This window comes from Juglans microcarpa x Juglans regia, chromosome 3S (assembly GCF_004785595.1).
Source record: "Juglans microcarpa x Juglans regia isolate MS1-56 chromosome 3S, Jm3101_v1.0, whole genome shotgun sequence".
Classification (NCBI taxonomy): domain Eukaryota; kingdom Viridiplantae; phylum Streptophyta; class Magnoliopsida; order Fagales; family Juglandaceae; genus Juglans; species Juglans microcarpa x Juglans regia.
In genome coordinates, this window is record NC_054599.1 from 820,436 (window position 1) to 845,406 (window position 24,971).

The following is a 24,971-nucleotide window of genomic DNA, read 5'->3' on the forward strand; positions in this document are numbered from 1 at the left end:
TTAATCTTTCTAGTTTCAGATTAAGAAACATATAGATAAAGTATAAATTATTTTTTTATTAGTAAAAATAATTAAATAACTCGTGCTTCCATAAATTATTTTTTAATATAAAATATAACTCGAAATTAAACACGAATTTAACTTTTATTCGAATAAAACTTACAACAAATAGAAATTAACCTCCCACTCAATCAAAGTCCACTCGATTACACCAGGCAGGAAAAATGGTTAATTTGCAGTAGTAAGCTACGTACATCCATAATTAATTAAAAATACGTACAAAATGATAATGTTTCAACTTTCACTCCCTCACCCCCGCCCTCATCTACCGTACCGGCCTTCCTCTACCTCAAGGCCAGAATTTCCATTGCCGACCATCACACAGCTTCTCTTCTCGATCCCAGCTTGGAGGACAAAACCATTGCATTATCATCCCAAAAATATGGTGGCAAGGGACAAAGAACAAGTAGCCGATGATTTTCTGGTCTCTTTCCATGTGTATCTTGGATTGCTCCCATAATTTCTTCCCACTTCCTCCTCTTCCCTTCATACCTTTTGTGGTCTTCATTCCTTTGTTTTGTAAGACACCCACCATTTATTTTCCTGAAAAGAAAAAGTTTAGAAAGATTTTAAAATGGTGCCCAAAAATGTTTGCTGAATGATTATGGAATGAAAGGAAGACATATATGGTTTTATATATACCTATGGATCTTTTGCAATGGAGAACTGCCTCGTAAATTGAACTCTCAGAGTCACAAGATCTGCGTCGATGATCCGATGGATAAGCTACACTAATTCGAGGAGATGTTCTGGACGAGTATGCCCAGTTCTTAACTCTCTTACCAACAACTTCAGCTTTAGAACTTCTTGATTTGTTTCCACCGAGTCTTCGAAGCAATGGCCTAAGAAAATCCAAGTACTTTTGAAAGATGTGCTTTGACATTCTTCGACATGACCTTCTAAGGGAAGAGCAGTAAGGATTATTTTCAGCTGCAGGAACAAGGAGTTTTGGTGCATGCAGGGAATAGGCCGATGGCAGAGCAGAAGTGGAATGATCTGAGCTGGCCTCGCAATATGCATCCATCTTCAAGGTGTCCACAAAAAGAGGCATAAGATAGCCATCGGAGAAGAGCTCATCTGCATGAACAAGAGCGAGAGGAGACTGCGAAATAGGGAAGTCAAACTTGAAATCTTGAGAGTTTCTGAAGAATCTCTTGGAGGCTGTCATTGTTGGGTCCATCTCGATGAAAGAAGCTTCATCGGAGGCGTCCAGTGAAGATCTGAAGGAGTTATCTAGGCTTAAATCTAGAGATGGTTTCAGGTTCACCAACCAACTGTACGAAAAGCTTTCAATTGAAAGAGGATGTGAAGCTTCCATGAATGTCGTCGGCCTATTAAGGTATGTAAGGAATACGAGGAAGGAAGAACAAGAACAAGAACAAATATAAACACTACAAGCAAGGGAAAAATGAACAAGCTGGTTTATAGCAAGCAAAGGCCCCTCCTACCGTTTATATATCATGTATTATGTAACATATCTTTGATATGAATAATTTCATCTCCTATTTCTCCACGAAATTGATTGTGTGGTTGTCTAATGTCTTGCTTAGAGACAAGGGGTTTTAATAATTGAAAAAGAGAAAAGAGAAAAGAAACAGAAATGTGAGCCCCCCGTCAATGTACTGTTGCATCAATAGTTAACCCCACTGTTTTTTTTTTTTTTTTTTTTTCCTTTCAATTTATCGTTGTTTTTTTCCTTGTAACTTCACTATGAAGATGAGATGAGAAACAGAATCAGCTCCATGCATGACCCTTAGAAATTAAAATAAGAAGAGATTGATCAAGTGTCGTGCTTTTAAATTCTTATAAACCTATATATAATTCATAGGAGTAAAGTAATTAGAAGGAAATCAGTGTTCATTGGAAGCAGGTTCATGATGCTTGTTGCATTAATTTTCCTAACTGCTCTAAAATAGAAAATAAACAGAGCACAATCAGTTTTATTAATTTAATTTTTTTTCCTCTAGTAATCCTAATATTATATTCATTCTCGACCATTGGATGAGGCTATCTTAGCTTGCTCTCTTTTGTCCTCATCTTTTCATGTTATTTTTGTGCCAAACTTTGGAGTGGGTATGACCATTTTGAAAGGACGATTTCACCAATATGATGATGCTTACATCCTAGCGACTTCAGGACAAGGCTCAACCTCAATGATATGATATTAATTTGATTGTATTAAGTTGGTAAGTTGCCGATGAATGCCCTGGTTTTTTTTTTAATCAAACTTGCATTGAAGTAAAAAAGAAAATGTTAAGAGGAGAGGCCTAGGGACCCTGACAAAAATCCCTTCACAAAAAACACAGTGCATACAATAGTAAACAAAATAAAAACGGTCGATGAGACTAATAAATTGGACCCAAACTTAGGGGACTCTTGCAATAGCTATTTTAAAATCCAACTGGTGGATTTGTTAAATGTGATTGTGATCCGCATTCGTGAAAGCAGTATTGCAACCATTTGATCCGGAGTCATTGACGAAGGTCTTCATATCCTTTTTTCCTAGATTCTCAGTTAGGAAAAATAGTAACATAGTCAGATAGCTAGAATCGAATAGTCCGAATCGCTGCTGATCTTTTAGAGGGATTCGCGGCGGAGCTGGCATATGTGCTACATGCGTCGATGTGGATGGAGCTAGGGGATTGGAGTCTGAATGATGCACAGGTGGGGAGTCCAGATATAACTAGACCTACTTAATAATTAGACCTTTGTAACAAATTTTTTTCTTAGGAACAAAATATAGGAATTTTTCTATATTATATTCGAAATTAAATTCATTTGCTTTAGAATAAAACATATCACGAACTAAGGTAATGAATAAGAGACTACTCTACATGTATAGTAAACTAAAAAAAAAAAGAACAGATTCTGATCCCGAGAGATCAAATGTTGGTTGTGTTCGGTTCGAACATCCTCAAGCTTATAAATGTTAGAGAGAGTTATCATGTCCTTAATTTTATACACAATTGAATTAAGTATTATAGTGTATTTAAAAAAGGTTAATAAAAATAGAGAAATAATATTGCAGACACTGGTCCCGGAGTTGTCGGAGAAAGAAATGAACACAGAACAAGGCTTTTGTGACAAAATCCAGAGATAGAGAGTGACTTGGAGTGAACTGGTCCCCTCTGATCATGTGCCCCTTCCCCTTCAACACAATATATAACCCATTCTAAAATATCATGAAGGAAGGGAAAAGGGCCATTTTAAAATTTGCCCATGTAATACTGCACAAATTCTCCGTCCAGTTTCTCTACCGGCGGCGGCGATACAGCATTTTCAAAGATTTCAAGGTTGATGGGGGCCAAGATCTGACTTCATCATCATTATCATAAATAATTTAAAAATTCTTTTAGCTCTTACTACCGGAAGCGGAAGGAAATGAATATGCAACTCATTCATGAATATATAATACAAGGAGTATCATGATCTGTCTGTTCTAATGAAAGGTCGCTGAATGCCTGCCAGCATATTCCAAAAGCTAGCATGCATAACAGTTGTTACATGGGATGGTCGACTACGTACAAAGCGAATTAGGAAAGAGGTCAAAACAAGGTTGTTATTAGTGAAAGATTGCTCATGATCATATCACGAAGCTTAAAATTAAAAAAAAATTTAAAAAAAATCCATAAAATCTAACGAAAGAGGAGATCACAATAGAAATGGTGCGGTTGAAGTGAATAAAAATTAAAGAAATAATAGTTGCAGTCGTGAGTGCATAAACATCGTGTAATTATTTTGAAAAAATAAAAAATAAATATGAGATTTACATGAAAAGAAATTAATTTTTTAATAATAAATTCTATTTTTTTTTTAAATAACTACATAACGTTTACACACTACACAACTGTACGTAGCATTATTCTAAAAATTAATATTGTGCCACAGATATAGTATTTAATGGGCCGAAACCAGTGCGTGTGTAATCCAAAATTAAGAAGCAGCCCATCCCTACTAGGCCCGGTACGTATTACAGTGCATACCAAAACTGAATTAGGGTTCAACACATGACAGACGGCAGCACAACGGCAGAAATTGATGCAGTATACGATGGCACATGAGCTTCTGCCACAAAAAATAAAATAACTTCTGTACTTACTAAGTGGAGGCAAAAGTGGTTAATAACTCTAACTACAAGCTTGTCTCAAATCAATATTTTGAATACCGTATCGGTCAATATACTGGAATGAAATATTTCGGTACTAGTACCGTTTTGGGATAGCGTTTCGGGATAACGTTTCGAGATAGTCGATATATAAATAAATTATATATATAAAAATTATATTCCAAAATAGTAGTCTATATATAAATAAATTATATATAAATACATATATATATAAATTATAAATAGTCTAGTCTAAATTGAGGGTTAAAAAATAAGTTTGTAGTTTGAAAAAATGAAAAAAAAAAAACACACAGGTCGAAATATCGGCCGGTACTGGCCGAAATTGAGGCCAGTACGACCTGTATTTTGACCGGTACAAAACAGATATAGTACCTATACCGGCCGGATGGCCGGTACGAAATTAAAAACACTATCTCAAACTCTTATTATGAAAAATCAACTAAAACTCCCTTCCCACAAAAAGCATTATAGCCTCTCGCCTTCACTTTCCAACCACAATTGACATCTCTTGCTCACTTTGCCATACCACCCCTGACACCTTAAAGCATACCTTCCTCAGCTACCATTTATCTCGTGTTATTTGGTGCAAATCTTCATGGCCACTCAATATAGAAACTTTCTCATTATAGCCCATTAAAAAATGAATCAACATCGTCATCTCCCCTAATCCCACTCTAAACCTCTCTCCAAACCAAATCCATCAATTCCAAATCTTTTCCTCCGTAGCTATGGATCAAACTTAGATGTTCCAACACAAAGCCAACCTAGAACAAACCATCCATTCCGCTGTAGATATTTCAAATCTAGCCAATTGCCTTTCCAAAGAACATGACATAGCCTTGCAGCAAAAATCGAAGACCCCCCATCTTGCTAGCTGGACAGCACATCCAATTGGTTTTATAAAGGTAAATTACGATGCCAACTATCTGGAAAAACTTCATCATTATTGTAGGCATGTGCGACAAATCTAGAGGAGAAATCCTTAAGTCATGGGAAAAAAGTATCCAAGCATCTACCCCTCTCTATGGTAAAGCACAAGCAGCTTTGCTTGCTATCAAAGAAACTCTGGCACTCAAAGCTCAATTCATCTACCTAGAAGGCGATTCACAACTAGTCCACAAAGCAATCAATATAGATTGGTCTACCCAAAGCATCATTGAGGATTGTCGTCAACATCTCAGTCTGTAATGCCCCGGTCCCGCTGGGGTCGGAGAGCTACTTCCTTACACTTAAACTCTCATTCCAACAATATATTTATAAACTCCCAAATTCTCAATGTCATATAAAAATTATTGTTTCAAACCAACTACCTCAATATAATCAAACCTCCAAAATATCAAGTCATCAGATCAGGATAAAATTTCTTAATAAAAATCACTAATATTCATAGGAACCTTTTGTGCTTAATCCATTATGATTAAATCACCTCAATTCAAATATTCAAATTATCTGAAAAATATTGTGGAGATAAAGGGTGAGTTATCAATAATTCAGTAAATAGAGAACATATACAAGTATATAAATATGAGCATTTACAAAATTCAGAATGCAGAACAAAACATTTTCTTTCAGAATGCAGAATTAGAATATTTGCTTTCAGAATGTGTAATCAAAACAAGTTGTCAAAACTATTAGAGCGAAACTTTCATAAACATTCTTATTCAAAAATAAAATCCTTTGGCATATTAAAATCTAAAGCATTATCTTCATATCATATCAAACCATCACATTGGAATAGATGACATATTTAACCTCCGTGATAGGGTTATAAATCATCATTATACATGTGGCGAGATCGTACATCATATTTAACCCCCGTGGTAGGATTATAAACTACCATTATACCCATGACGAGGCCATATACCACTATTATACCCATGGCGGGGCCGTATATCATATTTAACTCTCGTGGTAGGGTTATAAACCATCATTATGCCCATGGCGAGACCTTAACAAAGATAGAACAAAGGCAATATCGGAACAGATCATATTTAGATACAGAATCAGAAATTCATGCCAAGGTTTTTCAGATAGTACATCATATTAAAACAGAGTACTGGACAGATTCAAATCATTTCAAATATTCAAAAACCAATTCGGAAGCCTCACATGCACAAATTTTTATAAATTTCATATTCGCTCTTTTTACGTATTTCAGACAACAACATGTCAAGATATTGTTCATGTCTACATCAGTCATGATAGAAAATACTTCATGCTTAAATAGATCTCATGCGTATGCAGAACACATATCTGAGGTTGTTTTTTAGATTTATTTTCAAAACAAACATGCATATTTTCAAATTAACCTCAGTCATTTTCTTTAATGTAAAGACTAGTGTAGGAACTCCGCTTACCTAGACTTATTGGCTTTTTAGAAATTTTCCTCAACAATGCCGAAAATATAAATCATGTAAATTTTCGTAAATTTCCGGTCAAACACATATCTCGATATTTAAACCAAAAATGCTAAAAACTAACCTATTTCAATTCCTCAATATCTAAAATTCTCATAATCCTAAAATATCATCATTTTCCAAATCCATCAATATCCACTTAATTTACTTAACCTAATTTCAACTCAATCACCAGTCTATTTAAGAAATCCAACCCAACCCACTTAAATAATGAAACAGTCATCGTAATAAATAAATAAAAGTATTATCATCCGGCCCAAAATAATTTAGATCCCGAGTCCAACCCAATAACACACATGTTTAACTTCGTAATAATTTAACATAACCCACTCCAACAATAAAGCAGTACATAAACAAGCCAATGATCTAAGATAAGCTCAACCCAAATAATTTTTACAAAACACGACCAAAAATACTTGGATGAAGATAACAGTCGACATGGGTGCAACGTGACAAACTCACCATGAGGGATGGAAAGGCGCGACGGGGTAGCGAGCTGGGCATTGGTCGACGTGGTGAGGGCGGCGGCAAGGCACTGGGAGAGAGAGAGAGAGAGAGAGAGAGAGAGAGAGAGAGAGAGAGAGAGCAACAATGAGGAAGAGAGCTTGACGTCAGCTCGTCCATGTCGCTATTGAGTGTGAAGTGTGGAGGTGAGGGGCTATGATGGTTCATCTGTGTGTATCCTTGAAACACTTAGTAACGTGGGAACCTTCCAATGGTGGCGCTGCAGTCATGCACGGTGGAGGGCTGAGCAAGAAAACTTGCTCTGTTTTTGTTGTATAAAAATAGGGGGCCTTCATACATGGGTTGCATCGATTTTGTATGGGGGAAGCGGGTTGAGTTTTGGACAGTGCAAAGTTTGGTGCTTCTCAGTTTAACGTGGGTCGGGCAGTGAGCTATCACACAGTGGTTTTGAGTGGGGGGAGGGCTCACGGTGTGGAGGAGTTTCGGTAGTGGGGTGGCTCTCGGTTTGGCCCTAGTGTGCCATGGTAGTGCGCGATTAGAGGAGCTATCGTGGAGGTTGCTACCAACGGTTCAAGAAAGGCATGCAGCTTCCTTATGCTAGGAGGCAACGGTGCAACCTTGGCCTATGTTGGACGTGAAAGGTAGTACAAGTTTGTTGCCATGATTATGAGAGAGAGCCACTGATATGTTGCCGTGCTTGTTTCCTAGACATGGGGACGTGGGGACATGGGTGGTTCACGGTGATTTGTGAAAGGAAAGGGTTGGCTGTTGTGCATGGATGAAGGCTGTCATGGAAGGTTTGCCACGATTTGATAGATATGTATGTACATGGGAATGAGGGAGATATATATGTTTGTACGTGGAAGAGAAATTCGTAGGGGTCAACGGAAGAGGAATTTGTAACTTGTGTATAAATATAGAAAATTGGAAACCCAAGAGGAGAAAGGGAAGGGAGAAACGTGCATGGGCGTGGAATTTGAAATTGGTTCTCACAACTTGGGTTTTGGACGTACGTGGTTTGGGTCTTCCGTGAGTTATGGGCCTCGACTCATCCTTTAAAAATATATATATATATATATATATATATATATATATATATATATACACACACTTATTTCACAATTTTCTTGACCCATAAAAAAATTTTCCATCCGACCCAAAAATATTAAAGGAAATTACTAAAATAGTAAGCCTATTAAAAAAATGTATTCGATATCCGCCAAATTACATTTTGGACCCGCAATCAATATAAAAAACTAACACTTGAAAATTAATTGGGTTCTTCATACATATAAATCCCTTATTCTAAAAATAAAATAAAAAATTTTAGAAAATGTCTTGGTACTGGACCTGGGTGTTAAACAGTCAGTTCATCGAGTTTGATTAAAAGATTGCTAACTCACTCTGGTATAATAGCATTACTCAAGATCCAGATCCTGTCACATATGACTCATTGTATTGGACCTACACAGGATTTGATCCCCTATAGATTTCTCTTGTACTCTGTATTAGCTCTGTATTAGCTGCTCCTTTTATTCTATCTATATATATCTTGTTTAGGGTAAATAAAAAGTAGAGGCAGAAGTAAATAGTATGACAAAAATCAGCTACAATTACAAAAGACATTGATTAATCTTAAAAACAAAAGTATTTGAAAGAAGAGAATAATCAGAGAAAGGAACATGAAGTATTTGGACTTTGTTTTTGAGCCGTGGCTTCGAAGTTATCAAAGCATCGTGGTAAAATATCTACAATAAAATTGTGAGACAGGCCTAGGATCTGGAGAGATTTTAGAAGACATAATTGCCAAGGAATTCTACCAATGAACAAGTTTAATGGTACACAAAGAAGCACTAAACTTGATAGGCTTGTCCGTATCCATGTTGGTATTCTCCCAGTCAATTTGTTTTCTCCAACATCTAACACCGTCAAAACAACACATTTCATCAATGACTTGGGCAGCTCTCTAGTAAGAGTGTTGTTATGTAAGTGCAATGTTTCAAAATAGCAATATTCATTATCTGTCTCAAACATCCAACTCTCAAATCACTAAGTTGAGTCTAAATAACAGTCTAATTTTAAGCTGATTAATTTTAAATAAAGTCTAACATCCAAATATCCAACTCAAAATATTTTTACATGTGGAACCCACAACCTTTTTCGACTCAACACCTATTTACACGCAAGACTCACAATCTTTTTCTAACTTCCCATAAATATATCTAAACTCATCTTAACATCCAACCACATTTAAACTCATTTTAAGTAGACCCTACAAAACTCACTCCAACATTTCAACTCACTATTATTTATAAAAAATTCAAATTATTTCAACTCAACTCAACATCCAAACAGGACCTAATGCTATCAATGACCCAATCGACCCATGTGTTATACGCTCCTTTTTCTAATGAAGTGGCAATCTACTCCAACATGTTTGCTAGAAGTACGAAAGATGGGGTTAGAGGCAAGAGCTATGGCACTCAGACTATCACACCAAAAACTAGGAGCCGAAAGGAGTGGGATTTTTAGGCCATGGCCGAGAACTGCACGCAACAAAAATAATTTTACAGTTATTAGCATAGATGATACAAAAATAATTTTACATTCAGAGTATTTGACGCGAAATTTCCCTCCAAACATATTCCACGAGATAACACCATTCGAACGGGACGTTTTTGGGTTCGAACCAATCACAAAATATTTTAATATTATATACTATACAATAACTATATATTTTACCAACTATTTTATATTATAATTGATAATATATAATGTACTACAAGTCTAGTAGTTAATATAATACTTATACTATATACTAACTATTAATATATAGTACTTATTAATATATATATATATATATATATATATATATACTTTTGGTCTTCTAATTTTGCACTATATATTATATAACTTACTATCTTGTGATATAATCTATAATAACTATAGTTATGGTAACTTATAATAGTAACTAGTTACTATAGTTATGATAACTTGTATAGTTATCATATCTTAAAATACTTGCACTGAAGTAGCTATAGTAACTATTTTAACTATAGTACTTATGATAACTTGTATAATTATCAAAACTTATAATACTTACATTGTAGTAGCTATATAACTAATAACTACTATATATATTAATTATTTTAACTTGTATAGTTATTATAACTTATAATACTTACACTGTAGTAGCTACATAACTAATAGCTACTATATATATATAGTAACTATATAATACTTACATTATAGTAGCTATATAGCTAATATCCAGTATATCTATATTTATATTAATTATATTAACTTGTATAGTTATCATAACTTATAATAGTTATAGCTATATAGTAACTATATATAATACTTACACTGTAGTAGCCATATAAGGTATAGCTACTATGGTTAATCACTACTATAGCCGTATAATAACTATATATAATACTTACACTACAGTTATATAACTAGAAACTATAGTTAGTGTTATAATATTATATAAACTATAGGAGTATAGTTATCATAACTTATATATAGTACCTATATAATTCAGCCATTGTAATTATACTAAGTACTTAGAGCATTGGCATTGGACTCATCAAATGAGTTCAATCTTCAAAATTTGATGAATTCATGTTTAAAAACATTGCATTGGATTCACCAAACATTAAAATCCGAAACTTTGACGAATTGTGCATTCCAATTCATTTTCAAATTTGAAGAGTCATCATTCACACTCTATAACTATTATTTTATTTACTTAAATTATTGTTTCCTAATTTTAAGCCACAATATATTTAAGTTGGGAAACAATAATTTAAGTATCAAATTAAATTATTAATTAACATATAGTTATTGTAAAATATGAAAAAAATAAATTAAAAATATTATTATTAAAAAAACCATATTATATTATTATTTTGATGAATCCAATGGCTAATTCAACGTGGGGTTATGGATAGGGAGGTTTTGAGTTTATGGAAAATATGTACTTTTCACCAAATTTTGAAGATGAAAATGATGGATCCAATATTAATGCTCTTAGTATGTACTTAGCATAATAGAAACAATATATTTAAAAATAATATACTAAATATATTAATTAAAAGTATTATAATACTATTATTAGTTTCATTTTTATACTTTTATACTTTGTAATATTATTATTATTATATATTATTATTAGTAATATAATTATAAATATATTAATATAATAACCGTTCGAACGGATATTTATCCAGTTCGAACGAGACGCAATGGTCATTACAGACCCAATTTGAATACAATGAAACAAAACTCCCTCATTCGAACCAGCAACCACCGAGAGCCTCCGAGTTCGCCCCTTAACTCCACCGCGAAAACCACCACTCAACCGCCTTAGGAACCCCACATTTGAACTTCTAAGAGGTATAGGTCAACTCTTCACCTCTATTGTTTAGTTTTTTGCACGAATGTGATATGTTTAGGAGGTATGGATTTCGAATCCGAAATCCACCTATTTTGGTGTATTCCGTGGAAATAACATCAAAATAATCGGTAGAAATAATTGGACTTCACTCCTTAATCATTTCTACCAATTAAAACAAAAGATAACATCTAGATAGGAAGTTTTTCAGTTCGGGGCTGAGTCGACTCAGCCATAGCTGTTTGGCTTCTTCCGTTTGAACAAACTCTAGTCCGTTCGAACTCCTAGTTGCCAAACAGCATTATTTCTGTTCGAACAAAATAAGTTCGTTCGAATGAACAAAGAAACTCTATTCGAATGAACAGAACAGTCCATTCGAATAGAGTTTTGTAGTTCGAACAGACTATGTTTTGTTCGAACGAATTATTTCAATTCAGTTCAATATATTATAATTCTTCAATAATATAATTTAAATATTATGGTTAATTATATTCTTACTTTCATTATGGTTAAACAGTATATCAATGGCATCCAGCAGAAGAAAACATGCAAGAGATCAGCCCAGTCAAAGTAGTGGATCAGCAGCTCATGCTCTGGAGACGAGGTCTACACTTGTCGAGCGTCCAGTCATTTTGTCTGACTTTTCCAATCTTTCATGGGAGGGACAAAGCATACAGTCCATCTTCACCGAGCGGGGATGGATACCGATCTGTGAGCAGCGGGGGACTGCATATCCAGAGATGGTCAGTGAGTTCTACCTTGCCATGGGAGAACTTAGCGCTGATGCTCTGTTCTACACCATATCAGTCCGGGGAGTGAGTATTAATTTCTCTCCTCGCATTATTGCTGAGTTCCTTGACATTCCCCAGTATAGCAGACGCATATCCTGCAGCGGCTACACAGGGACCAGCAGCTGCACCATCTGATTCCGACACACCGACCGCATCCTCCACGCTAGCCCCAAATGTAGATTCGGATGCTACTTAGAATGGTAGTGAGGATGAGGATCTACCTGATGATGGTCTCACAGACGATCAGGTGCGTCAGCTAGTGCGAGACCCATCGGCTCTTCCATATGATGGGAGCAAGGTGATCCGACAGGCCGATTGTATAGGATTTTTTAGAATGCTTAATTTGATTGTTGGCTATAACATCGATCCGAAAAAATACAAGACTGATTTCGGGATCGATCGAGCCAGATTTTTGCTGCGGATAGCATGGGGGATCCCATTGATCTGGCATTGTATTTATTCCTCTGCATTCGATCGGAGTTACGCTTTTCCAGTGGAGGTAGTCTACCATTTGCATTGCTGATATCTAACCTCTTATTCCGATCGCGGGTTACAGTGTCGGCCACTGAGTGGAGGTCGCCAGAGATGGGGCCCCTTAACAAGATCACATTCAGTAAGAGCCAGGGGCACTTTTGGAAGACTGCACCAGAACAGCCTAATGATCCTTTCACAAATCCAGCTTCTAGTAGTGTTGCCGCTGTTGAGAGACAGCCTCCTGGGGCTACTTTAGATCAGGTACGAGCTCTATTTGTGGAGTTTGTTGAGCTCATCATGGAGAAGCTTAGGGATCTGGAATCAATAATTATGATTGTTTTAGTTATTATTTTATATTTTTATGTTGTATTGAACATTATATATTTGAGATGTAATTAATGTATGGTTTTTATTTCTCGTGTTTACTACTTTGTTTATTTTTTTAATTTTACTTGCCGTTCATGATAATATAAAAAATGATACTATCTTTAAAGTTATATTTATATAAATTTAACATAAAAGAAATCATTATAAAGTTTTGAAGTTAATTACATAAAAGTAATTTACGAATTTATAAATATTTTAACTCACCGCAAATCATAATATATAATATATATACATTTTTATATTTTGAAAATGATAACAAATTAATGGAAAAAATATTTATTACTTTAATGAAAAAATATATGCACAAATCCATACTAATAAAAAAATTAATTGAATCTCTATCCGTTCGAACAAAGAAATTTAAGTTCGAACGGTTATTAACTTACCTCAGGAAAAATAAATTAATTTTCGGCCAATATTATTATTTGAACAGATTATATACTGTTCGAACGGATAATAATTCCATATTCGAATATATTTTGTTCCGTTCGAACGGTTTTCCTTTTTTGAAACGATTTTGTTCGTCACAAAATATCTTGTTCGAATGGATATTTTTCTGTTCGAATGAATTTAGTAGCTCAGGCATTTTTGGAGACGAAATTCATTTGTAATTGTGAATGAAATATTTATTCAATGAATAAATTGAATATTGAATGAATAAATAGATTCAATCAAGAAAAAAAAAAACTAAAAATAGGAATGTTTTTGAAAAAAGAAAGAAATGGAAGAAAAAAAGTCATAAGGATTCAAAAAAATTATGTGACTAGAAACTAAAAAAGAAATATGGAAATAGTTCTAATGATTCAATAATATTATTACTTCAATTCAGAGTAATTTCGTCTCCAAAAATGACTTTTAGGTCCTAACAAATTTCGTCCCTAAAAGTCAAATTTCTTGTAGTGAGATCTTCCACTTTCTCAAGCTCCCACCTTATGGTGTGACAACATTGGAGCAACTTACTTGGCTACCAATCTAATATATCATTCCCGAACCAAACATATTTACATTGATTTCCACTTTGTGAGAGATCGAGTTGCAGCTAAGACTCTTGTTGTCTCTTTCATCAATTTCAAAGACCAACTTGCAGATGTTTTTACTAAACCATTGGTTGCTAAAAAATTTTATACATTTCAGTCGAGTTTCAATGTAATTGATACCCCATTGGACTTGAGGGGTCTGATAACAGTCACAAGGGAAGGACCTGTATTAAGCTTTGTACTACTTCTAGAAACCACAGCTTGCTTCTTGGAATTCCATGAGATAGGAGAGGGGCCTAGATAGATGCCAAAGCTGCTGGTGCTTTGTCTATATCATTCCCGAACCAAACATATTGACATTGATTTCCACTTTGTGAGAGATCGAGTTGCAGCTAAGACTCTTGTTGTTTCTTTCATCAATTCCAAAGACCAACTTGCGGACGTTTTTACTAAACCATTGGTTGCTGAAAAATTTTATACATTTCAGTCGAGTTTCAATGTAATTAATACCCCATTGGACTTGAGGGGTCTGATAACAGTCACAAGGGAAGGACCTGTATTAAGCCTATGTACTACTTCTAGAAACCACAACTTGCTTCTTGGAATTCCATGAGACAGGAGAGGGGCATAGATAGATGCCAAAGCTGCTGTTGCTTTGTCTATTATCAACAGATCCAGCCCAATCTGAGTCACAAAAAACATTTAGTGAAAGAGGACCAAGCTGGCTAAGATGGAGACCATGTGTGAGCGACCCTTTGAGATACCTTAGAACCCTCTTGGTTGTAGTCCAATAAGTGGCAATAGGAGCATGAAGAAATTGGCACAATCGATTAAGGGAGTAAGCTATATCAAGTCTAGTCAAGGTTCAATATTGTAGAACACCAATAATTTGTCGGTATTCAGTAGTATCAGCAAGTACTGTCGGCTCTCCCTCATGTTGAGAAAGCTTGGAACTAGATGCAACAGGAGTTGAGCAAGATTTGGCCCTAATCATGGTGATCTCTTGATATTCTCTTACTAAGGCTTGGTCTTGTTTGCTATCTTTTTTGCTTGTTGTCTATGTTGTATTCTTGAGTATACTATGCTTAACAACTCCCCCACCACACCCCCCCCCCCCCCCCCCCCCCCCCCCCCCCCCCCCCCCCCCCCCCCCCCCCCCCCAACTAATGGAAATGCATCGGACCATTAGTTTATCACAAAGAAAGGATGAGACCTTTGATCTTACTGTTAACGTTGGCATATAATTTTCTGGTTTGTGAGGATATATTTATAAAGAAGGGGATACATTGTGCAGATTGTTGATAAACAAGTTAAGTTTATAATTTTTCTACTTCTTTTACTAGTATTTCTACCATGAAGACGTATTCAGTTTCTTTTACTACATAAGTATATACATAAGACAAATATGTAATACATATATGTTACATAAATGAGAAAATGTTGAACTATTTAACAACATTCACTTGCACCCCTGTTTTTGGATGACAAGGAAATGCATGCGCGCGCACTCATACACACAGTCTTTTCACTTTTCAAAATACAAGGAAATATATGCACACTGCACAGTCTTTTCACTTTTCAAAATCTCCCCATGAATATATACTACTATTAAAACTTCAATATTCAAGACACAAGAAAATTATCTTCTGCAAAACTGAGAACAACCTGAAGCATCATTCCTGATTTCTGATTTGTGAGCAGTACTATCATCAGCAAAGTGAATAAGTGATTACAGTATGCCTCAATATATAGCTTCAATGATTACAAATTTACAAAGAATTTTGTACTTGACGCTTTCTTCAGAATATATAAAAGAAAATATTTTTAAATCAAGCTCAGTTAGTGATAGCACTCCAACTTTTCTGAAAATTTTTATAAGTGATTTTATTTTTAATGAGGTGTTATAAATGAGTTCACATACATAGTGATATCTACAAACTTATAGACAGAAAGTGGAGATGGAGAGATGATCAAGTGCTTTTCCAACAACGCATAATAAAGATTATTCATTTATTCATTTATTTTCATTCGGCTCAAAGCCGTACATGCAAGGATATCAACTAATTTCATTTATTGATAATTATAATAATTAGAAGCATACGATCGAGGATATCCAGCTCCTCATTATTCAAACTACAAGCACAATTTCACACCTTTTTCACAATTTTGGAACTATATCCAGTCCTATCATCAAAATACTTAGACCACAGCATCACACCTCCATACTTTGGTGACTTCTTAATGACAGGAAGAATTCGAGAAATCAGCACATTGGGTGGAACATATCCACTTCCGGCTGCATTAGGAGCTGCAGGCAAACCCAAAAATATCTTCCCAGCCTTTATTGACCTAGTCCATTGTTTCCACGAACTTACTAATTTGTTGATGTTACCTGAACTATATTGGCATTGGGGATTGTTGTAGAATTGAACCCAAACATAGTCAAAAAGGCCTGTGTTTAGAGCTTTACCAAGGAATCTATCAGGAAATGGACATTGGGGAGCTGCGCTTAAGTACACCTTTCTTCGTGGCCTGCTGTAGGACTTTAGGTACCGTGCAAGATCGTTCCAATACTTTGTGGATCCAAGTTCTATGTCAAAGTCTATGCCATCCAAAACGGCATCCCCTAATGGACGTGAGGATGACTTTCCACCCAAGAAATTATTCCACAGATAGCGTGCTACATTTCTTGCGTCTGCAACAGAAGCTAGGGAGTAGCTTCCAACACCACCTCCAAGGGAGAGCATTACCTTCACTCCTCGCTTTTGGCAGTTTCTAATGCCATTGCTGACTATCTTGCATCCATTGGATGCTGGGTTGCAATGACCTGCAAGGTTGATCACTGGTTTTCGGCCATTGCCGAATGTGGTGAGGAAGGCTATGTTTACATATTTGTATCTTCCGGTGGCACAGGTTTGGGTTAAGGTTCCCTCGTTGCCGTTCTGACCCCAGTAGATGGCGATGCCACCGGCATGAGAGGTTTCGATTAGTGTTAGGAATAAGATGGCAAAGAGGAGTAGAGGTGTAACTCGAAGGACGTTGGAAGCCATTTTTTTTACTAACCTCTTTGGTGTTTCGTGCTTTCATAATGTTGAGAGGAGGGTCCTTTTATAGGGTTCAGGGTGCATATGGAGCAGTAGATCAGGTTTGACCAATTATTCTTAAGAACGTGCAAACACATGCATGCCCTTCTCGAGCCAAATTACCGTAATATCAAATTAACAATTCCTTTTTTTTTCGATATCACATTAATCTAGAAAAAAAGAAGTGTAATCAGGGCAAATGTCGTGGCTCGGATAGACATGATCATGATGTATTATATATCTATAAATAGATCATATATGTTGCGTACGTAGTAATAGTGGTACTGCTGTTTTGGAGTGTTACTTTTGCTTAATTACCATTGACAGATCATCACTAGCAATCGTAGCTCATGAGACGAAATTATGTGAAAGATATAAGTAATCATGTATGAACATAAGGCGTAGAAGTTGCAATGTTTGCGCCATACTCCATGCTGCTGGCTAGCTAGCTCAAAATTTTATCAAGCTAGCTAGGCTTGATCAGTACTATTGACCAATATTAATGCACCGGCCTGGCTAACAACACTACTAAAATAAGTTATAATTGCTTGCTTAAAGCCATAATCTCATCTCAATCAAAACCAATTAAGTAATTGCATGCATCCTTATCGCTTTGCTCGTGAACGGTGAACGTTCTTCGAACTATTTTTCTATATATATAATCTTGACTTAATATACAAGATATATATAACTAATACCAGATGGCGCTTGATCCACAGATATTACTCGACAGTCTAATCAGCTAGCATGATTATATATACTGAATAATAATGCAACCATATCATTTGCTTGCAACAACATGATTTTGGGCCGGAAAATGATGACTTACATTAACGGCGACTGGCTAAGAAAAGTCACATATCCTGGACTCTCTACTCTTACTCTTACTCTTATCTTATCCTCTAAAGTTACTTGATCAAGAAGTAGGCATGCACGCACGCATGCAGCTAAAAACTGATGATCAGTTTAAGATCAACTTTTTCAGAATCTGAACATCAACCACATATACATGATTGAGGAAGTGATCTAGGATAGCTGACGGTCTAATTAATGCGGCATTGGGTTAACAAAGTCTGATCGATCGGGCATTAGCTGATCTCTGTTTTCAGCCATTTTGTCGACTGAAGCTAGCGATGATCTCCCCCGAACCCATGAAAATCATTTATCTATATAAATAAATAAAACCTTCATTTAATTTGAGGCTTGTTCAAGGACAAAAAGGAAAAACAAAATCTGCTCAAGCAAAAGCTAGGAGAAGGCCGGAATATATTTCTTGAGCTTGATCTTCATGCCACGTTAACCTCTTTTTTTTTTTTTCTTTTTTTTTTTTTTTTTTTTTTTTTGGTTTGGAAGCAACCTTGTCAGAGTACGTGACTTCTCTTGAGATATATAGATTATATGATCCGGCCGATGTCACACTGTTTTGGAAGATTTTAATAATTTTCTGTAGTGTTACATCAAATATTATCGTTCAATTTTTACATGAGAACCATCATATATATATATATATATATAAATATATATATATTTATAGTCGAGCAACAAAAAATCCAGGCCCGATGGTAAAAAGTCGTGAAGGGATAAGCTAGTTAAAGTACATACCAAACCCCATATATATATATATAGGATAGGCAGGGAAAAACCCATATACTAGTTGAATAACACTGCTATTGGAAGAATAACCTCAATGCCAAGGAAGAAGTGCAGGGGTCCCATGTCCTTGATGGAGAACTGTTGTCCAAGTTGAGTAATAATACTGGCTACAAATTTTGAATCATTTCCTGTAACAACCAAGTCACCTACATATACCAAGCAGTAGACTATTATGGAATAAGCACTGTACACAAACAATGAAGAATCAGATTTAGTATTTAAGAAGCCAAACACAACCAGTGCTTGTTTAAAGGCTGAATACCAAGCACGTGGTGCCTGTTTAAGATCATATATAGCCTTTTTAAGACAACAAACATGGTTTGGTTTTTCGGGATCTCGAAATCCAGGTGGTTGTTTCATGTAGACTATTTTTGTAAGAGATCTATGCAAAAATGCATTATTCACATCCAATTGTCTCAGTGACCAGCCCTGCATAACAGCAAGAGACAACACAGTGCGAATGGTAACAAGTTTCACTACGGGACTAAAAGTCTCTTTGTAGTCCAGACCTAGTCTTTGATTAAACCTTTTTGCAACTAACCGTGCTTTATACCGGTCTATAGACCCATCAACCAATCTTTTGATCCGAAAAACTCATTTGCACCCAATAATGTTACATCCTTTTGAAGGAATTACTAACTGCCATGTACCATGGCGCATGAGAGCTGTTAGCTCTGAGGACGTAGCATCTCGCCAACAAGGTTCAGAAAGAGCTTCACTCATAGTATTGGGTTCCAGGGACGGTGGAATTGAATGCTTTGTAACAAGAAATGATTTTTTCGGTCTATAGATATCATTCATAGACCAAGTCACCATATTATGTGATTGGGGCACAAGAGAATCAGAATTTGATGGCACATTTGGGAGAGAGACATCATTCAAAACCGAAGAGGATGGTTGAGAAACACATACTTGGTGAGGAATCGGTGGAGGAGAAGTCTCCATCAAGGATGCCGGAGAATGAGTACCCAATGCTTGAGAAATAGCTGTTGGCACAGACTAAGCTGAGGATGTCGGCAGAGTGAGTTGCATGAGAGGTTCAATGGGAGAAGAGGAGATAGCATCTGGGTTCGCACTCGGTTTAGGGCACAATTCAGAAAAGGAAAATTTCCCTTCATCAAACAAAACATGTCTTGAGTGGAAGACACAATGGGCTTTGGGCTCAAAGCACAAATATGTATTTTGAGAGAGGGAATAGCCCACAAAGATGCACGGTTTAGCTTTGGGCTCAAGCTTGTGCTTGTCATATGGCCTTGTCAAAGGATAGCAAATGCATCAAAAAAGTTTGAGTTTGAGATAGTTAGGAGTCTGATGGAAGAGCTTTTCAAATGGTGTTTTATTTTGCAATGTGACGGTTGGCATTCTATTTATTAGATATACAGCCATTTGAAAAGCGTAGGGCCAAAATGAAAGTGGAAGATTTGCATCTAAGAGAAGCGTGAGCCTTGTTTCAACAAGATGGCGATGTCGTCGTTCAGACATGCCATTTTGCTGGGGTGCGTGAGGCCAATGCCATGAACCGAGAAATATGATTTAAGATCAATGTATTCACCTTTGTTGTCAGAGTAAATACTCTTGATTCGAGTGTTAAATCTATTTTCCACAAGATTTCGAAATTGAGGAAAAATGATTTGACCATTTGATTTGTGAGACATTGGATAGAGCCAAATATATTTAGTATGATGGTCAATAAAAATGATATAATATTTTGAACCATCGATACCAACATTATGCGAGGGACCCCAAACATCAGTATAAATTAACTCAAGAGGTGCTTTGCTAGTCAAATCATGAGAATGAAAGGGTTGACAATGAGCTTTATTTTGAGAACATGCATTGCATAAAGCATTATTGTCAATTTTATTGGTAGGTAATGAAAAAACACGAATTAAATAATTGAAAATTTTGGAAGATGGATGACCAAGTCTTTTGTGCCATCCATCTTTGGAGATACGTTCATGAACATAAGCAACGACATTTTTGGAAGCCATAGCTAACTTCTCCGGCAAAGGGTACACACCATCTTCACATGCGCCTTTGAGGAGCGTCGCCCTCGTGATCCGATCTTTTACCAAAAAATAAGATGGATGAAATTCAAGATAAACATCATTTTGCTTGGAGAAATGATGAACAGAAATCAAATTTTTTTTAATTGTTGGAATGCATAAGGTATCTTTAAGATCAAAGATACGATTCGATGATTTAGAAGATAATGAACCAACATGAGATACAGGCAAACCTGATCCATCTCCAATTACCACTTCATCAGTACCATCATATTCATAGTGTATTGAAAGATTGGAAAGATCAGTCGTCATGTTATGTGATGCTGTTGAATCAACAAGCCATTTTTTATCACTGGTTTTGGAAGACGCTGCACAGTTGGCTATAACTTCACTGGACCCGAGTTTGGAGCAACATTTTGCTATGTGGCCCAGCTGGTCACATAGTTGGCATTTGGGTTTGAATTTTCGAGGCCTGAAATTGGAAGCCCACTTCTTTTTGGTGTCACGGCGTTTGCTTGAAGAAGAAGAAGAGCTCTGGTTGTCATTATTGCTCAATCCTCCATGGCGATGCGAGTAATTTGCAGTGGCAATTAAGTGTTGTGCAAAGTTGGTTTCCATCCTCCGAATATAGTTTTCATGGTCAACAAGAAGGTCATGAAGTTCCTCAAATTTTAATGAGGTTTCTCGAGCATGGATTGGAGCAGCTATCTCCCAAAATTCTGGACCCAACCCATTTAAGATGTATAGGGTCAAATCGTCATCCGAGATAGGATGATTGATTAGGGCAAGTTCTTCTGCAATTATCTTAATTGCATTGAGGAACTCAGTGACTGAACGGCTGCCGCGAGTTTGCAATGTGAGGTCTTCTTTGAGTTGCATTCATGTGTTCGAGATTTTCCCACATAGAGATAGGTGAGTGCAGTCCAAGCTTGGTGAGATGTTTTGCAGGATGCAAGAAGAGGAGTAATGGCGGTGGAAGTCAAGGCAAGGAGAGCATGAAGGATGAGTTTATCTTGTCGAATCCAGTGGGAATTCGCTGCTTTGGAGGTTGCAGAATTTTCGGCATCGATGGCAAGGCATATACGCTCACAAGTAACAAAGTCAATGAGATCGTATCCAATCAACAGTGCTTCGAATTGGGCTCTCCATTGAGGAAAGGTAGATGGAGTGAGTTTTTCATTGATGGTAGTGGAAGCATTGATGCTGATAATCGAATGAGTAGAGGACCCAAGAATTGCAGCCATTTTTCCGAAAAAAAAATTAAATCTCGTTAGAGACCGACTCTCTTGATACCATAAAAAGGAATAACACTGCTATTGGAAGAATTCTGAACTCAAATCTTATTGATGTACAAGGTAAGTTTTTTATACAAGAATTTGAATATTCTATCTATGGAAGGTGGTAACATAAATCTGAAGCATTTATATGTAAATAATTACATAAAATTAAAACATTACAACCAAATCAAAAACTGATCCTAGAATCATGCGTGCACAAATCTTGTTGATTGAGTCTGAGTTGTTTGTGAGTTGTCTTCCTTGATAGACACTGTCCTTTATGGCTGAACTATAGCCACTATCAAACCTTTTGTTCCATAGCATAATTCCTCCTACATGGCGGAACTCTTAATTGGTGGAAGAACATGAGACTTGAGCACTTCCGCAGTAATAAATCCGCCGCTTGGAGCAGCTGGAAGCCCTAAGAACACTTGGCTAGCTTGAACCGTGGTACATTGATTCTAAGCACTTAAAAAATTGTTAGCATTGTCTGCGTATTGGCATTGAGCATTATTGTAGAATTGAACCCCAAACATAATCAAATAGCCCGGTTTGACGGCCGTATCGAGATGAGCATCCAGGAACGGACACTGCGGAGCTGCGGCCAAGTAAACTTTTTTTCTGTTGGCTGAATATGTTTAGAGACCGAGCGAGCTCATCCCACGGTTGGCCTGAATCGGCCTCGATATCGAAATCAATTCCATCCACAACTGCATCGCCTAAGGGACGTGAATTGGACTGACGACCAAGGAAGTTGTTCCAAACGTAGTTGGCCACTTGCTTTGCACAGTCGGCTGAAGATAGAGAGTAACTACCGGCACTGCCGCCAATGGAAAGGAGGACTTTGATGCCTCTCGCTTGGCAAGCTTTGATATCTATGCTTAGACCGGCGCAACCATTGGCACTGGGATTACGGTGCCCGGCTAGGTTTAGTACAGGGGTTTGCCATTACCGAATGCGGATATATATATATATATATATAGGAAGGCTATATTCACATATTGGTAGTTCCCGTGGCACAAGTGTCAGCCAAAGAGCCTTCATCGGTGTATGGGCCCCATAAATGGCAATACCAACAGCTTGTGAGGTTTTGCATGGGGAGATGATTAAGAGGGAGAATAGTAGGCAGATGGATGCTTGTTTCTGAGCAGCCATGATCTTGTTAGTCAGGTTCTGCTCTTGGTGAAGGAATTATTAGTATAAATTTATAGGTGCAGGGCTCCTTCATTTGAGTCCAAAAGGTTTGAGGAAGAAAATTAGTACGACAGTCACGTCTTGGAGGCAACAAATTCTTGATAATTATTACTGGAAAAATTGACAAACAACATAGGTGTACGTAAATTGTTAAACGGCAGCAGTGTTGACCGATCGAAGAGCTACCTAATGATCCCTCATTATCAAGTGATACACCTATTAATACTCATCTAGACCTCGTACGTGGCAAACAAACACTGCCGAAACATCTGACCAGTTGGACGCTGCAACTTGATTCTTCTATGGCATTTTATGAAAGGTGTTGCATGGTCCTCTCTTAATTTCAAAAGTTAGTTTAACGGTCTGATTTTTCCTTAGACTTATAAACTAACCACCAATCTCTTTCACAATCGACGTGGAATAATATCAACAATTTCTTCCTTACACATCAGGCCCTAGGTCAAAACAAAGAGTACAACACGTTTCCATCGTAGATTATGAAAGCTATTGTTCAATGATACAATACCATGTGCTGATTCTCATTATATACAGAGTTTACATTACAGAGTTTGGAAGCTAAAAGATGTACAAGGAAAGAAAATCAGACTAGAAGCTAAAAGCTGTACAAGGAAATAAAATCAGACAACAAAGAAAGGTAGCTAAATATACAGGAGACAATTAGAAAGAGCAGAAAAAAATCAAATCAGGTAATATTAAGCCTTGAATGCGTGTCCAAAGGAGGGCTTTAACTCTTCTCACTAACATCCCCCTGCAAGCTAATGGGAGGGAGGCTGACCAAAAGCTTGTCCTTGAGAAAGAGAAAATAAGCGGAAGTAAGACCCTTGGTGAAGATGTCGGCAATCTGATCCTAAGTAGGAATGAACTGAACAGCAACGTCCTTGTTAACCACCTTCTCACGAATAAAATAGACATCAACTTCTACATGTTTGGTCCGTGCATGAAAGACGGGATTCGAAGCAAGAACAATAGCACCTAAGTTATCACACCAAATAGTAAGAACATGAGAGAGGGGGTTAGATAGATCCTTTAACACCATACGAATCCAATACAATTCAGCCACAATCATAGCCAAAGCTCTATATTCGGCCTCCGTGCTGGCTCGAGCGATGACAAGCTGCTTCTTGGCACACCAAGAGATAAGGCAGGGACCCAAGAAAATTCCAAAACCTGTAGTAGAGTGACAATCATCGGGATCATCAGTCCAATCAGAGTCACTAAAAGCTTGTAGACGAAGACTCCCTTTAGAAAATTTTAAACCATGATCAATGGTACCCTTGAGATATCGAAGAACACGTTTAGCAACCGTCCAATGAGTAGTAGTAGGAGAGTGGAGATGTTGACAAAGATGATTTACGGAGAATGCAATTTCAGGACGTGTAAGAGTGCAATATTGAAGGGCCCCAACAATTTGACGATATTTGGTAGCATTAGGGAGAGGATCACCACTAGTAGTTGAGAGTTTGGAGTTAGAAGTACAAGGAGCCAAATATGGCTTGGCGCCAAGCATGTGTGCGCGATCCAAAACATCCATAATATATTTTGATTGGCGAATATGTAAGCCGGTAGAATCACGTGTAACCTGAATACCAAGAAAATAATTAAGAGAGCCCAAATCCTTTAGTGAGAATTCAGAATGTAGCTGTG

At 36.7% G+C, this 24,971-nt stretch overlaps 2 protein-coding genes and 1 pseudogene across 2 annotated transcripts; all 3 read right to left on the minus strand.

Moving 5' to 3' along the window:
- Positions 1-125: 125 nt before the first annotated feature.
- LOC121258568 (probable membrane-associated kinase regulator 6) lies at positions 126-1,514 on the minus strand. Its single transcript, XM_041160103.1, has 2 exons — positions 703-1,514; positions 126-603 (listed from the first exon to the last, which is right to left on the minus strand). Exons 1-2 carry the CDS (start codon positions 1,376-1,378, stop codon positions 596-598), a joined length of 684 nt encoding a protein of 227 aa, XP_041016037.1. The 5' UTR covers positions 1,379-1,514; the 3' UTR covers positions 126-595.
- A 14,635-nt stretch (positions 1,515-16,149) lies between these two features.
- On the minus strand, positions 16,150-17,243 carry LOC121256893 (hevamine-A-like). Its single transcript, XM_041157684.1, has one exon. It carries the CDS (start codon positions 17,141-17,143, stop codon positions 16,241-16,243), a length of 903 nt encoding a protein of 300 aa, XP_041013618.1. The 5' UTR covers positions 17,144-17,243; the 3' UTR covers positions 16,150-16,240.
- A 5,037-nt stretch (positions 17,244-22,280) lies between these two features.
- On the minus strand, positions 22,281-23,267 carry LOC121257821 (annotated as a pseudogene).
- Between the last annotated feature and the right edge of the window lie 1,704 nt (positions 23,268-24,971).

Bases quoted from the DNA above. Each gene is read 5' to 3' on its own strand.
- LOC121258568 (XM_041160103.1), bottom strand. From the start codon at position 1,378: ATGGAAGCTTCACATCCTCTTTCAATTGAAAGCTTTTCGTACAGTTGG.
- LOC121256893 (XM_041157684.1), bottom strand. From the start codon at position 17,143: ATGGCTTCCAACGTCCTTCGAGTTACACCTCTACTCCTCTTTGCCATC.